The sequence below is a fragment of the Arctopsyche grandis genome, chromosome 11 (genome assembly GCF_051622035.1).
Source record: "Arctopsyche grandis isolate Sample6627 chromosome 11, ASM5162203v2, whole genome shotgun sequence".
Classification (NCBI taxonomy): domain Eukaryota; kingdom Metazoa; phylum Arthropoda; class Insecta; order Trichoptera; family Hydropsychidae; genus Arctopsyche; species Arctopsyche grandis.
Window position 1 is genome coordinate 4,556,773 of NC_135365.1, and position 16,577 is coordinate 4,573,349.

The 16,577-nt window shown below is 35.7% G+C and overlaps 2 protein-coding genes across 2 annotated transcripts; one reads left to right on the top strand and one right to left on the bottom strand.

Annotated features, from left to right (window-relative positions):
* The first annotated feature begins 1,334 nt into the window (after window positions 1-1,334).
* Hpr1 (THO complex 1-like protein Hpr1) lies at window positions 1,335-5,146 on the top strand. Its single transcript, XM_077440881.1, has 9 exons — window positions 1,335-1,438; window positions 1,550-2,263; window positions 2,344-2,603; window positions 2,678-2,850; window positions 2,921-3,062; window positions 4,028-4,113; window positions 4,189-4,424; window positions 4,508-4,588; window positions 4,660-5,146. Exons 1-9 carry the CDS (start codon window positions 1,388-1,390, stop codon window positions 4,987-4,989), a joined length of 2,073 nt encoding a protein of 690 aa, XP_077297007.1. The 5' UTR covers window positions 1,335-1,387; the 3' UTR covers window positions 4,990-5,146.
* Window positions 5,109-15,160, bottom strand: LOC143918811 (uncharacterized). The gene is made up of 4 exons (XM_077440880.1): window positions 14,707-15,160; window positions 7,624-13,332; window positions 6,662-7,533; window positions 5,109-6,593 (listed from the first exon to the last, which is right to left on the bottom strand). The coding sequence occupies exons 2-3, from the start codon at window positions 13,214-13,216 to the stop codon at window positions 7,514-7,516; spliced, it is 5,613 nt and encodes a 1,870-aa protein (XP_077297006.1). The 5' UTR covers window positions 13,217-13,332; window positions 14,707-15,160; the 3' UTR covers window positions 5,109-6,593; window positions 6,662-7,513.
* Window positions 15,161-16,577: the final 1,417 nt, after the last annotated feature.

Genomic DNA, 16,577 nt, shown 5'->3' on the forward strand with positions numbered 1-16,577 from the left:
CTAACATTTAATCAGAACCGCACCTTCCATATGTGTGAATTTTATTTATTTTAAATTGGCACACATACAGAATAAAATATAATAAAAAAAGAAAGCATTGCAGTAAGACAAAAAATATACAAATATAAATGAAAATATTATATTCGGTGTACAGTGAGCACCACATGGTAAATTGTAAATTGAATTGTGCAAATCACACTTGAAAATGGTGAAAAAGCTATTAAGGCGGATGGGAAGGAAGTAAAGTAGCAACCACTAACATGGTCGAATCGGTCTCAATTCACATAATGGCGACCGAAACTCGACCATGCCGTATGGCCCCATATGCTCCTTAAAATTATGCTTTTTTGTTTCTAGTTTTCAGATAATTACAAATTTTTGTAAAATGTTTACATACTGCATTATTCTTCCGATTCATATAGTTTCTTTAAAAAAAAATCCATTTGCATAGCAGCTTTAAGATAGTTAAGTTGTATTGTTTTTGACCAAAAAATTATAATATTTCAAAAGTAAATATATTTGTAAATACTTCAAAAATTATTTTTTCTGCGGTGTATATTTTTACTAACACCGTATTGAATGGCAGACATATTTTGTTTATCTTAAAAGAACGCCTGTATAGTTTCAAAGAAAAAATCTACGATCTTCAACGTCAAGATACTCCAGCATTTTGCGGCCCACAGACCCAAAAAGTACAATTTTATTTATTTATTTTATTCATATACACATGCCAGGAAAGTTTAACAAGTAAACCCCAATACGCTTTCCTGGCCAATTACGAACAATTATACAGTATTATAGAGAAAGTGGGTAGCATTTTATAATATCAGCAAATTCGAGATACTGTGGCGGCTCGCTTATACGACATGGTCGAGTTTGGTTGCCTTCCTGCGAGTGGGAACCAACTCGGCTGGGTTCGGAGAGCCACTACTCACTCTGCCTTTAGCTATCATATAATAAACACGTGCATTAACATGCCAGTCGTCTCATTCGTTCATCCTCCATAATACTTATAAACTCAAATTTGTAAAAAAAATGGTCCATACACAATAATTTTGAATAGCGATTTTTCTGGACACTGATTTTTGCGAATATCAATTATTCCGTACATAAAAATTTCCGAACCAGATACTATTTTTAGCCAATTTTTATTTCTAAGTAAACATTGACTTGCTAAACTTGACCGATTTCAAGTATGTATAATAAATTTCATATTTGAATATTTTTAATAAAGTCACTACTGTAGCATTTGTATGAATACAAATTGATAATCAAAAATGTAAGCGTTTAATTTAATTTTCATTAAAAATTTGGTTTGGGATTAATGTAAGATTATGGCCAAAATTGTAGGCGCACTTGCTTGTAGTGTTTGACAGCTGTCGGCGTCATGTCTGACGTTGCCGCATTAAATTTTGACAATTTGCGGGAACGCTATAAGGTAAACCACTTCAATCGATACTCCATCCTCAATTTAAAACACAATTGTAATTTAGAAATCGTATAAATGTCCCTCAATCCATACTCACAATTGAGGTTATGTTTGCGTTAGGTATCTCTTCGAAGACGCTCTGTGCAAGAATCCGGCGAAGGCGACTGGACCGATTGGGCCGAGTGGGAAGAATGGGGTGCTGCATCCGGAAGCAGCAACGGGCGATGTGCTTTGGAACAAGCATTCCGAGAAGTGCTGCTCGAGCTCCTTCTGAAGCAATCCAACCAGCAAGAGCTGCCTGTGAAGCTCGAGCGGTTTGTCGATTTATGCGTGGAGTGCTGTCGGAGGGAGCTCGTCTCTCCGACTATGCCCGTCGTCCTCCTCGGAGATATCTTCGACGCTATTACCCTCGACAAGTGTGAGAAGCTCTTTGACTACGTCGAATCCGGCGTCAACACTTGGAAAGAAGACTTGTTCTTTGTCGCCTGCAAGAATAATTTACTGAGAATGTGCAACGATCTCCTCCGACGACTGTCTCGCTCTCAAAATACTATATTCTGCGGTAGAATACTGCTGTTCTTGGCTAAGTTTTTCCCGTTCTCCGAGCGTTCCGGTTTGAATATAGTATCAGAGTTTAATTTAGACAATATAACGGAACTTGGAGGTGACGGCGATTTTAAAGATACGCACGATGAGGACGAACCTCCGGAAACAAGCAAGAAGAGCGGTATTACGATAGATTATAATTTGTACTGCAAGTTTTGGGCTTTGCAAGATTTTTTCAGGAATCCTAATCTATGTTACAACAAAGTTCAATGGAAGACTTTTGCATCCGTAAGCAATTTTATTCACTTTGCATATATCAATCTTACGTGTGGCATTTTAAAAATTTTTACTACTTGTATTACTTACAGCACTCTTCGTGTGTTCTATCGGCATTTAGCTCTTACAAATTGGAAGCTGTACAATTGAAAGATCCGTTGACTAAAAAGCGGACTGCCATGGCGATGGATGTAGACGTTAGAGAAGACCAGGAGAAGCATTATTTCGCAAAATTTTTAACCAATCAAAAGCTTCTCGAATTGCAGTTGTCCGATTCAAATTTCCGTAGATGCATTTTAGTACAATTTCTCATATTATTTCAATATTTACAATCTTCAGTTAAATTTAAAATGTAAGTTCCTCATACAATATACTATAAATTGCAATCTTATACATATTAGATTTGATTTGAACTTCTTTTAATAGGGAATCGTTTGAGCTTAAGTCGGACCAAACCGATTTTGTCAAAGAAACGACCGATTTAGTCTTTAAATTGATAGCTGAAACGCCACCGGATGGAAACAGTTTTGTAAGTCGTGTAAAACATATTCTGAAACGAGAGGAATTGTGGAATAATTGGAAGAATGATGGATGTCCAGGTATTTTGAATAATTCTAATAAAATAATTACAATGTTTTTAATTTGATTGATGTATATTGTTTTATTTAGAGTTTAAGAAATTGAAAGCCAACATTCCAGTCGATACTAATAGTAACGAAGATACAAGAAAAATACTCAAACCGCGAAGAAAGCGATTATTAGGTGATATCATAAAGGATTATGATAACCAAGGCAAATACTATATGGGAAAGTATGTTTTCAATTTATATTTGTATATTTTTTTAATTTTACATAGATATATACCATTAAGGCCTAACAGGTAAACCCTAATGCGCCTTCCTAGACAATTAATTACAAACATTGCAGCATTTTTTATTACATAAATCGCTGTATTCTGAGAGACTGAAGAAGACGATACTAACAATTAATGAATTAATCCATAGAGACATCTATGGATTTAGATTTGTACATAATTTTTTACATCTTGTACATAAATCAAATTCAGATATTTGTAACATAGCGGGTAGGGTGGTTTTTTTAGCCAATCTGATGGAGCAACCATTTCAAAAATCAAATCAGACTCTGATAGGAAACGATCGACTTGGACTCACAAATATCCAAGTCTGGCCGGCAGTATTAAAGATTAGCATGGGATCGAACCCGGTAACCTCTCGGTGCTAAACATAAATGCAACCACAAAGCAATACTGCTGGCTTATTTTATTTATTTATTTTTTTACATATATACCAGGAAGGCCTTACAGGTAAACCCCAATGCGCCTTCCTGGCCAATTACAAATTACAATTACAATGCAGCATTTTTATATATGTAAGTCACTGAATTACGAGACACTGAAAAACTCGCAAATCAATGAGACATCTATCAAATTGTACACAAACTTATTTACTGCACATTAATCAATCACAAATTATAGGTGACATATTGTATAGGAAGGATTTAGGTCAATTTTTTCCGGGAACCGTTTCAACAATGAAATCAGAGAAAATTGGCGAACTCTGATAGGAAACGATCAACCTGAAGTCACAAATCCAGATCTGACCAACAGCATTCTCTAAAAAATTCATTTTCACTCGAGGCCCGGCCTGGGATCGAACCCGGCGCCTCTCGACGCTAAGCAGAAGCTTAACGACCGAGCTATGCTGCTGGCTATGTATTATGTATTATTTAAATTTTAATCATTATTTTTGGTTCTAGCAATGAATTGACGAAGCTTTGGAATCTGTGCCCTGATAATTTAGAGGCTTGCAAAGGAAAAGATAGAGATTTCCTTCCATCTTTAGGTGCTTATAGTTTCCTCATTGATTCAATCTTAATATGTATATTGAAGTTATAACTATTTTGAAGCATTTTTACAGATTCGTATTTAGCCGAGGCCATCGATCAAGTTGAGCGAGGAGTCGAAGGAGACAATCGTGTCGTAACTGATGGTAATTTTGGATGGCGTGCTCTTCGTTTGTTGGCCTGTCGTAGTCCTCATTTTTTCACCCACAGCAGCAATCTTATAAACCGACTGCCCGATTATTTGGATATCATGATTAAGAAGATAGCCAAAGATTTGCACGCGGCCAGTGATACAAAACGCGTTGAACAGGTATTACAGTATTCCATTGGAATGGTGAGACTTTTGTGAATTTAAATGTATGTATGTGTGTATTGGAATTGTGCGTATTGTAGGAACCTGCCGACGGTGAAGTAACCGAAGAACAGATGGAAGCGGATTTGATCAAAGAAGGAGATTCAAATGACGTCGAACAGGTTTTATTGTTGTTTTTAATTGGATGTGTTTTGGATTTGAGTAGTGGTTTGAATTATTTCATCGTTTTCAGTCTCAAGATTCCGAAATGCAATCGGGTGATGGAAAAGATTATGAAAGTAGCGGCAAATCTCATCCTAGAGGAATATCCGAGCAGCAGTTGAGTGACGTTTGCGAGAAGCTGCAGGGAGATTGGAAGAAATTAGCTGCGAAATTAGGGTTTAAAGATGATGAAATACTGTTTTTCAAACAGGATAATCCCACTAATGCCGTACGTGCAAGGAAAATGCTTGAGATACATTTCCAAGACGATGAAGATGCGTCTGTTGAAAATTTAGCGTACATCTTGGAAGGATTGGGGCTGTTGGAAGCGGCTGTTGTGCTTAAAGAGTCAGAGGATTGAGTCTTTTATTCGGCACGCTACAAATTGTTTAATTGAATCGAAATATTTTAATTTGATATTTTTAAAATATAATATTGTGAATAAAATAACATCGTTTTAATATGATTTTTTTTTTTTTTATACCTTCATATAATAAATAAAGTACATAGTTTGATGTGAGACATTTTTTGAAACATATAATTTACATATGTATTGGAGTCTGTTGTAAAACTAGAACAATGGTTATATATGTATATATATGTACATATGTAAACCTTGTATCTTTACGATATGTATGAATAAACCCATATTCATATTTCACACCGTGAGATAGTATCTCATCATTTGTCTGGAAGGATGAAAACATTACGTTTCAAGTGGAAAAGATATTTCACTGCAAATTTCAACGTATATTATGTTTCCCACTGCTATATTTTGCAAGCAAAATATTCACATGTTGACATTTCCAAACGCGATAAAAATGCACACCACCTTTTTCTTTTATATAACATTCAATATTTTATTTATAAAATAAAATATTGAATGTTCGGAATACAACGCAATATTATTCTTCAGTTTTTGCAAAATTTATCTTTGTAAATTTTCGCGGTATATCTTTTGCCACTGTCTAAGAAACCATAAATCTCTTCATTCATGCCTGTCTAACGATTAAACGCATTTTATACTGTTTCCGCCTATCTTGGTCAAACTTTGTGGAATGAGCTTGCTGAAAATGCTTCACTTGGTGCCAAACTTTTCAGCGGGCCCTTCATTGATTGATTGCTAAATGCGAACGCCAGAGTTGCAACTTTAATTAGAAGTTTTTTTCGAAAACTTTTCGCTTATACAACGTCCATAATACAAGTCAACAGGAACAATCTAAACCTACTTCCTACTCTGAATAATTCACAAAACTTAATTTACACCTCACTAATTAACCAAATTAATTAATATTTGCCAATGAGCTTTGCTATTGTAGGAATATAGCACAACTTGTACTATCCCGAATCGAGGTAGATGATCTCATCAAAATACAAATCACCCAATTGCATTGGTTTGGTGATTACTGGTCACAAAGGACTCGTCACAAAGTCACTAAAATCTCTATAACAGAATATCTGGCAGCCGACAAGTCCATCGTACTAACGAGAACTTGAGTGCCAAATATTATGTATTCGCGATTTTCATGGCAAAAATTGTCTATGTGACCACCTCAATGTGACGAATAATCCAATTACCATTGCATCATCGCGTTCCTGTACGAGCATGCATAGCCAACCTCGCCCGAAATAGCTATAAGGGCAAAGACAATTCGACTTGCTCTACCTAAACAATTTTGAGCCCAAAGGAACCCCCGAAAGAATAATCTCATCATAAAGTTACGCATTAAACAAACTCGAGCCCATAGGAATCTTCGAGAACATGATTTCACCAGTTAATCCACGCATTGCACAACCGATCAGGATATAAACTATCACATCAGCCCCGGATCACAGTGAGCTACTGGAGTTCAGCCTGCCCCTTCCTCCGAAGTCGAGCAACTATCTCCTTCGTCGTATGTACTTGTATAGTATAATATAATTAATATACTTGTATCCACTTAACATTGAAGATCCTCTTAAAAACTCAACCGAGTTTCCACGGTCGAAACATAACCACTCGTCCTATACTATGCAACTCTAAATAAGTATACGTTTCCTTTTGCTCTAATTGTCAAGTTAATTGAAATTAGGTATGTACATATTTATGAACTGAATCGGAGAAGCGCTTACTTACGAAAGAATTTCAAATATAGTAAGGCACTCGAGTTCAATCAATCGTATTTCATTTGGTAAGCGGTTCAAAATCTGCTTGATCTGCAGTTTTTTGATGATGTGGCATGAAGAGAAGACAGCCTGGAGAAACTGGTTGTGGGAAGAAGAGGAAGGGGCAGATGCAAATCTCTTGATGCGTTGGATCAATCACATTCAATCTAGGACAGGCTATTAAGGCTAAGTTTGCATTAATAGAAAAATTGAACTAAGAATTCTATATAAGAAGAATCGACAATAGAAATGCTAATTTTATAAAATGGCGGTTTTAGATATGTACATGTAGTCTCCCTCATGGGAACGAAAATGAAACGCCCGAAAAGGCAAATATCGGAAGGCAAAGATCGAAAACCGAAAGATCTTAATTCGAAACATAAAAAAAGGGTGCATGGTAAACGGTACTATGAATATATAATATATATGAGTGGCATGCGGTGAAATTATCTCTCTTTTTTTTTTGTCATACAGTCTTGTTTAATGTGCGCGCGCAGAATACGGGAGGAAAAGCCTGTTCCTCTTCTTCCTGTTGTATCCTGCTCGCGCAAATTAAGTGAGTATATTCGACGGGGGAAGAGACCCTTTTTTTCATCTTTCGACTTAAGATCTTTCGATTTTCGATCTTTGCCTTCCGATATTTGCGTTTTCGGGCGTTTCACTTTCGGTCCCGTGAGGTAGACCCGTACATGTAGTAGATAAAATGGCGAACGAACTGCAGCGTTGGAGACGAAGTAATTTCATATGTCTGTCGTTTTACCTATGAAAAAGAAAGTTAAATGCACCATTAGAAAAACAATTTGTATCAATTCATATCAAAATACATATATAAATATTTGAATGCAATCACCGGTATTGACTTTGAGAAGAATGTTAGTAACTGCGGCACGATTGAACTTCATGGCGTAGTCTAAAGGTGAGTTGCCGTATTTATCCGTGGCGCTAGTATCGGCTCCTTGGTGGATCAACAGACAAACAATGGTGGCTCTGCCACACTTGGCTGCTAAATGTAGAGGCGTTTTTCCATCGATAGTTTGGGCATTGACGTCAATGTTGTCCACGCCTCGGATGATATAGTCTACAGCGCGGTATCTCAAGTGCAAGATGGCTAAATGCAACAGGGAGTGCCCTGCTCCGTCCAATTTGCGTGAATCGGCGCCATTTTGTAGTAACAGTTTCACGGCATCCATTTTACCACGGCGGGAGAGGTGGTATAATGGCGGTCGACTTTTACCATCAACCATATTAACTTCAGCACCGTTTTGGAGTAGAAATGTAATAATTTGCAAATGAAATTTCGCTGCAGCCAAGTGCAAAGCTGACTGACCGAATTTGTCACGTACATTGATTTCGGCACATTCTTCTATCAACACAGTGACTGCTTTGTAATTGTTTATGTTTGATGCCAAGTGCAGGGGCGTGCGATTGATTTGGTCCACTGGATTGGGACTAGCTCCCAAATGAATTAGCAATTTGATTATTTCTTTGCTGATATGTTTTTGATTATCCGCAATGTCGTGAAGAGCCGTCCATCCAACTTTGTTAGTAATATTTGGATCGATTCCTGCTGCAACCAAAAATTTTATAATAGGTTCATTTTCTCCACGTACAGCGATATGCAGCATTGAATTTCCTATTTCATCCACAGCAGTGAGATCAAAGCCTAATTGGATGATGAATTTAATAGTGTCTACGTCGCATCTGTAAGCAGCAGCCAGGAGCAAATTCCTACCAGATTTAGAGACGAATTTTGAATTTGCTCCATTATTTAACAAACGTTTTATTGCTTCAAATCTTCCACATTTTGCTGCCCGGAAGAGTGGCGTGTCACCGCTTTCATCACACACATCAACATCACCTTCCTTATCCAAAAGCAGTTGCATAACATTTAGACTACCTTCATCTGCAGCCCAATGAAGTGGTCTAGATTTATATACATTGCTAACATTTGGATCTTCACCTTTCTCTAAAAGTCTTTTCAATTCTTCAACCGCATCGTATTTCGCAATGTAATGCAAGATCGAGTTGCCTTTATCGTTAGTAATTTTTGGATCAGCTCCTCTTTTCAATAATAGATTCATCGCATTGAATTTATTATTTTGAGCGGCACAAATGAGAGGAGTGGCACCATCTTTAGCGGTTACATCAATGTCTGCTTTTTTCTCTAAAAGTTTTTGCATTACTCTGAGACTTCCGTTTTCAGCAGCCCAATGAAGTGGTGTAGATTCGTCGTTATTACGAGCGTTTAGATTTGCACCTTTCTTTAGAAGTTGGTCGATTTCTTCAACTGCATCGTACGTCGCAGTATAGTGAAAGACTGAGTTACCATCTTCATTAATACTTTTGGGATCAGCTCCCCTTTCTAATAATAGTTTCACCACTTTGGAATGATTGTTTCTTGCAGCGCAAAGTAGTGGAGTATCACTGCATATGTCAGGAATATTGACGTCTGCCCCCTTGTCTAAAAGTAGTTGTACTATTCTAAGACTTCCTATAACTGCACCCCAATGAAGTGGAGTAGATCCATGTATATTTTGTACGTTTGGATCTGCCCCTTTCTTTAAAAGCCTGTCCACTTCTTCATCAGCACCGTACGTAGCAATATAGTGTAAGATTGCGCTTCCATCTCTGTCAGTACTTTTTAGATCAGCTCCTCTATCCAACAATAGATTCATCGCTTTGAATTTGCTATTCCTTGCAGCGCAAAGGAGTGGTGTTTCACCGCCATTATTAAGTATGCCAAATTTTGCCCCATTGTCTAAAAGCAGTTGAATAACTTTAATACTACCGTTCTGTGCAGCCCAATGAAGTGGCGTACATCCATTTTTATCGCGAACGTTCGGATCTTCACCGTGTTTTAAAATTCTGTCCATTTCATCAATTGCATCATACTTTGCAGCATAGTGTAAGACTGTATGTCTGTCTTTATTGGTACTGTTTAGGTCAGCACCTCTGTCCAAAAGTAGATTGAAAGCCTTGAAATTATCTGTCCCCGCTGCACAAAAGAGTGGAGTGTAACCGTTTTTATCGGCCATGTTAATATCTGCTCTATTATCTATGAGAAGTTGCATTATGGGAAGATTTCCTGCTACTGAAGCCCATTGAAGTGGGGTAGATTCATCTTTATTACGAACGTTTGGATCAGCACCCATTTCCAGAAGATGTTTTGGAACTTCAAATCTACTGTTTCGGAGAGATTTAAAAATTGGCGTGTTGCCTAAATTATCATGAGAATTTATGTTCAGACCACATCTCAAGAGATAATCTATCATCTCTATGCCACAATCGGCCGTAGCCACATGAAGAGCTTTGCTCTCTGCAATCATCGACTTTAACAATGCAGGATCAGTCTCTTCTAGACTTCTGATTATATCCTTACATTTATCAATGTCTTCCTTTCTAACAGCATCATTGAAGCGAGCATGCCATCTAAGTGCTTCATCTTTGCCAGAGTGGAATTGTTGAATCAGAATTTCAACAATTTCACTATGACCGTTATACACAGCTAAATCTATTGGAGACATATTAAGAATAGATTGCTTACTAGTAAGCGTTTTGTCCTTACTAATGAGTATTTTGACGATTTCAACATGTCCATTCATTGCAGCAGAATGCAGTGGTGTTACATTTGCGAGATTTTTTGAACTGACATTTGCATTATGGTCGGTTAGAAATTTCACGACGTTTAAATTGCCATTTATCGACGCCTTATTCAAAATGGTGTCATTAAACCTGTCTTTACTGTCAATGCATTTTACATGTTGTAATATTTTGGCGATTGCAATTGTATCATTGCGATGTGAAGCCAGTAAATGAATAGGCGTATCATTCCAATAACCATAAGTTGAACTGTCATGAAGTTCTGTTAGAATTTTTGGATATTTAGATGAATGCTCCCAAACATTGACCACGTGTTCGATAGAATTCGACTCTTCTAAAAGCTTAATGGCTTGCCTTAAAATTGTCTCTTCCTCGTTTATCTCAATTAAATGTATTTTTATTGCTTCTTGCACTAGTCGATGCACGTTGACTATTCCTCTTTCCAAGTCGATCATACTATAATTATTTAGCAGTCCGACAGCATTGTACAATATATCTTCGTCTTTTTCTAGTTTTAAAAATATATTCTCAACATCGATATTGTCTGCAGCCAGATAAGACATGATCTTCATAATAGATAGGGCCAATTTTCCACACTGACCACACTCTTCTATCTTATTCAGAGTGATTCTCCACGTCGTCGCAATCGTTTGATTATAAACATCATCATCTTCTTCATGGCCCTCTTTGAGTAGTATCATCCGTTGTTCTTTATACAAATCTAAGTAATTAATAATTTTGAAGTCCTTAGGCTTTCTTTTCCAATTTTCTTTTTGACTTTGCTGTTGAATATAACCAACTGCTTGCCTTAACGCTAATGGAAATCTCTCTAAAACGCTTGCTAGCGTTCTGACATCGTCTTCGCTTTCATCAATCAAGGATTTATTTAGATATTCCACAGCTTCTTCCATAGTAAATCCATCCAAACGAATCACTGCAATATCGCCCTTAAGTCCGATGTTCCAATTTTGGCAGCGAGATGTTATTAGTGTGTATATGAAGTTGTTCTTTGAGAAACCGTTGAATAAGTAGTTCTTTATGGCTTTGTAGTCATCAACGTTGTCGAAAATCACAAGAGTGTTGCCACTTTTGTCGAAGTACGAATATATATCTTCGATGACGTATTTCATGTCGCGTTCTTTCTCATTTATTTGGGTTTGTGCTTGAGCTATTCTTTCTGAATCAATTTTATCATCTATTTTTCTGTGTGTAATCAACTTAATGTCGAGTTTTTTCGCTAACGATTTAATCGACTCCAGTATGGTCTCTTGCTTTTCGGCATTTATGAAGACGATGTTATAATAATAGTCATTAAAAATTTCCACGTATTTACTGGACAGTTCTGTCTTCCCAATTCCGCCTAAGCCTACTATTGAAGCAGTTTGCGAAATAACGGTGGTTTTCTTTCCCTCTATTAAAGCGTCGTGTAAAAGCTTTAATTCGGTAATTCTCCCTTCAAAGGTTTTCACCGGTTTCTTTAAGCGAAATAAAATTCGTTCGACTTTACAGTTTTGCTCGATTTTTTTATTCACATCTTCTACCACTGCTAAAACCTTCTCGGTCGTTTCTCTTGTGATTTGATGCAGTTCTTGATTTTTCTCTGCTTTGATGTCGCGATCCATTTGCGCTGACTCCAGTTGATCCATAACTTTTCGTTGCCCGTCGATTATGTCCATCAACTGATGCTCGATTGCTTTCATGGCTATCAAATGCCACTCTCCGATTTCATGGTGTTTGTCTATGATCTGTTTCAAGTTTTCCTTCGTATGTTCGAGTATTTCTTCGGTCAACTGTACGATTCTCCGTTGAGCTGCAACTCCATCACTATCATTGATTTTCTTCAAAATTTTCCCATACTGTAACTCATAGAAATCTTCAGTCTTTTTCAAATAACATGGATGCATGCAAGTTCTTTTACATTTTTCAGAAAGATAATATCCATCTAAAGTTTCATCTTGAAAACGAAGCCTATAGCCGTATTTTTCACAGTTAGATTTGTCTCTCGCGTATACATTATAATCCTCTTCGCCTTCTTTTTTTTCAGTGACTCCAGCTTCATCGAACAGATTTGCTGTATTCCAATCATTGTTTTGATTTTCACACTCTTTATGAGATTCTTTACATTTATATTGGATGTCATAGCCCGGTTTCCAAATTATATCGGGAATAATTGCAGATTTAGATTTAGATTTTCCTTCTATGACTTTTTGAGCGTTCATCTTGAAATCTATTGTTGTCGGAGGCACCCGGGCTATTAACTTTTTATTTATTTTTCTGTAACTTTTTTGAAATTTGCGTACCATTTTATTTTTGCTGTACGATTCAAGTGGATTGGTTTTGAATCTGTTCATGAACCTTTGTGCAGCATCTATTGCAACATTTTTCATTGCTTCTTGAGGTCCATATTTGGAATACAAGTCAACGAATTGAAACTCAAAGCTTCTAAATACGTCAATAGCAATATCCACGAACAAACGTCTGCCTTTTTCTTTTGACTTTTGAAAACTGTAGACTATTTCATGGTATTCTAAAGATTTATTTTTTTTTAGTATTTCAAATGGCATTCTTAGAGGTTTCCGAAGAAGTTTTACCACTTTGTTTGTACCTGAACATATATAATTCGTTGCAACCATTCCTAAAGCAATTTCTAGCGCTTCTGGAATTAGTCCTGATTTTTTGATAATGCCTTCCAATATATCGTAGTGTAGTTTTAACGTAGTTTCCATTTCGGTTACGAAATATTTCACAAAGTCCAGCAATCTATCATTTAAATCGTAAGAAGACATTAGAAACTCTTCAGAATTTGCACTCATTCGAGGGACAGCCATAATATTAGAAGCCATAAGTATTTTTTGTATTTCCAATCCAAATTTCAATACATAATATATTATATTTACGATTCCAATTATTGCAGGTTCTTGTGGATACGTTTCTCGCTTAGTTTATTCAATTTCACTGTCTGTAATATATGTTATATAATATTTGTATTAGTTAAACAATTAAATACCAAATAAAGATTATATAAATACCAAATAAAGATATTATATCATATATAATAACAATTTTGACATTAGGGATTCAAAAAATACCGACTCTTATCACTATCGGTATGATCGAATTTTTTTTCTCACTATCGTTAGTACCGGTATCGGCCGGTATTGATTCACTTGAGTAATTAGTACAATACAATTGAATTAATTATCAACAAAATATGAACTAATTAGCTGCTGGTTAATCATGAATTATTTTAATTAATTACAAAATAATGTTTTGAGTCTTTTGAACCACGCGAATTACCAATCAGCGAGTGTCAAAAAAAAAGAGAATACATTTTTGTGACCTCTTTGCTTTGAAAAATTTTTGTGTGGAAGAGATGGGTTTTTAATTTAAATATTATATGTACATACATATACATATGTATTCAAATAATTGTCAATTAGTTTTAAAATAGGATTTCAAAAAAATCGAAAGGTGATTCGTCATTGTCAATAGCTATATGTATATCAATGTATATGAAAATATTCTCATTTTCGGTATACTTTATCTTTGATTTTTTTATGAATTTTTTCATAACAATGTTTTGTTATGAATTTTAAATAATTTAGCCGACATTGAATTGAAATTATTATATTTCGGTACTATTAGAAGTGTATTTTATACAAAATTTCTATAGAATCTATTTATATTTTGACCTATAACCAGAAGAACCGGTTCGGTAATTGGAATCCCCAGTTGAAATGTAAACTGTGACTTGTTTCTAAAGCCGAAATGTTAAATTAATATTTAAATACTAATGAAATTCAATTAAGTTTATGTATTTTTAAATGTATGGTAGTAAATAAACAGTTCTTGAAATGCATCAATAAATTATTAAACTAGATAAGTTTTGTGGATAAATATATGTATATAGTTTGTATTTTTTTCGTTGATATTGAATATAAACATAAATTGAATTACCAATTCATTACCAAAATGAGTATATACATTTTATATATTTATTTAAATTCATTATATGTAATTGCACTCATGTATGTTTGGTTAATAGAAACTACCCAGTTACGCACTTCATAAATTCTAATAAATAAATAAATATATGTATGTAAGGGATTGATTATTCAATGTTTACTAACTGTGGATGAAAGCCTCAAAAGAAATCAATTACTTCGAAGCCAGACAATAGCTTCTTTTGAGTCGCGTACTCTTAGGATGCCCAAAATAATTTTTTAATAATAATTTTAATCAATAATAATTTGTATATGTGCGAGTATTTAGAAGAAAATTTGAACCAAGCTAATTTTATAATTATTTGTATATAATAGAATATAATAATTACCGATGTTGATGTAGCGTTTAGTTCAATAGACGTGTATTTTGGTCGAGGTTCGATCCAAAGTGTGAATCAGTTGATAAAGTTGTGAACGCGAGTTTAAGCGGAAATGCCATTTTTAGAATATGATGTAATCGTATTTTTTGTACACATGACGAATGATAAATAGCATGCTGTTTAGTCAGTACATATGAATTTAGTTTAAAATTAATCTATGTGTATGTATATGTATACAAATCAATGTTTGTCTGTCTGTCTCGAATAGGCTCCTAAATCACTGAACCGATTACGATGGAACTTTGAGGATTTGTTGTATGCATGTCCGGGAAGATTACTGTGAAAAAAAAACAGGAAAAAACCTCTTTATAATAATATTCGTAATTACGATTTTATCGACGCGAAAGTATGAAGCGCCTGTGTGTAGTTAAGGAAATGTGTACGTTGATAACAACTTGTGCGCACACATGCCAACGTACAAATACATACATTACGCACCACTCATACCGACCTTACATTACGTACCACTCATACCAACCTTACATTACGTACTACTCATAACAATCCTACATATATATGTATATACATATATATGTTACACCGAATCCGTGAAATTGTCTTTTACACGCATTCGGCAAGAGAATTGCCGAATGCGTGAAAAATGCAAACATGTTGCCCAGTTCACGGATTCCGTAAATTCTTTGGCGAATGCGTGTATTCGCCAACAATTTGTCTGCTCAAAGCATGGAGTCGGCAAATAGACAGCAGCTCTCCGGTGTTGTTTTTTAGAACTGGACAGCGTGGACAAGTGTCAAAGTGACAGCTGAATGAGGATGTTTAATTTAGTTTAATTTACATATTATTATGTATAATATGACTACATATATTTGTTTCGATCATCTCATATGACTTATACATAAATTAATGTCATTTTTATACATTTTGATCAATATTTTAACAGTGAAACATATGTACACATGTAGTCATATTATACATAATAATATGTAAATTAAACTAAATTAAACATCCTTATTCAGCTGTCACTTTGACACTTGGTTATAATATAACACGCTGTTCGGTTCACGCATACGGCAAAGAATTTACGGAATCCGTGAACTGGGCAACGTGCTTGCATTTTTCATGCATTCGGCAATTCTCTTGCCGAATGCTTGTAATAGACAATTTCATGGATTCGGTGTAACATATATATATATATATATATATATATATATATATATATATATATATATATATATATATATATATATATATATATATATATATATATATATATATATATATATATATATATAAATCAATGTTTGTCTGTCTGTCACGTATGCGTTCCTATACTTTACTATAATTTGTAACGCGACGTTCTCCCCATCGTCCCATAGGGCAACACTCTCCCTTTTTTTCTAGTGGCCACACAGGAAAAAGCCTTATAGGCGCGCGCGCATGTAGAGCGAGCCTCTCTCACCCGCCATCGACCGACGAAGAAAGATCTCTCCTGTGCACGTCTCCAGGGGGAGACGGGGCCCAGAGGACCGCAGAGCCAGCTCCCAACCACGAGGAAGCTGTTATCAACGAGACGATTTGCAGTCAGGAACCTCCCCGACTATATAACTGTATCCCAAGGTTAGTCCACGTTTCCATATAACCCGACCCTTGGAAGAAGAACGGAGTAAACGCCCTCTGGACCTCCCACCGCGAGATCAGATAAGCGCGCGTAAAACCGTTCGTTACAAATTTAATTTGATTATTAAGTATTAATTTGAAACTGAAACCTTCACTTATCGAAACGCATCGAGAAACGGGAACGGGAACGGAAATCGCATGCGTTATTGTACGATGGAACTTTCAAGATTTATTGTATACAT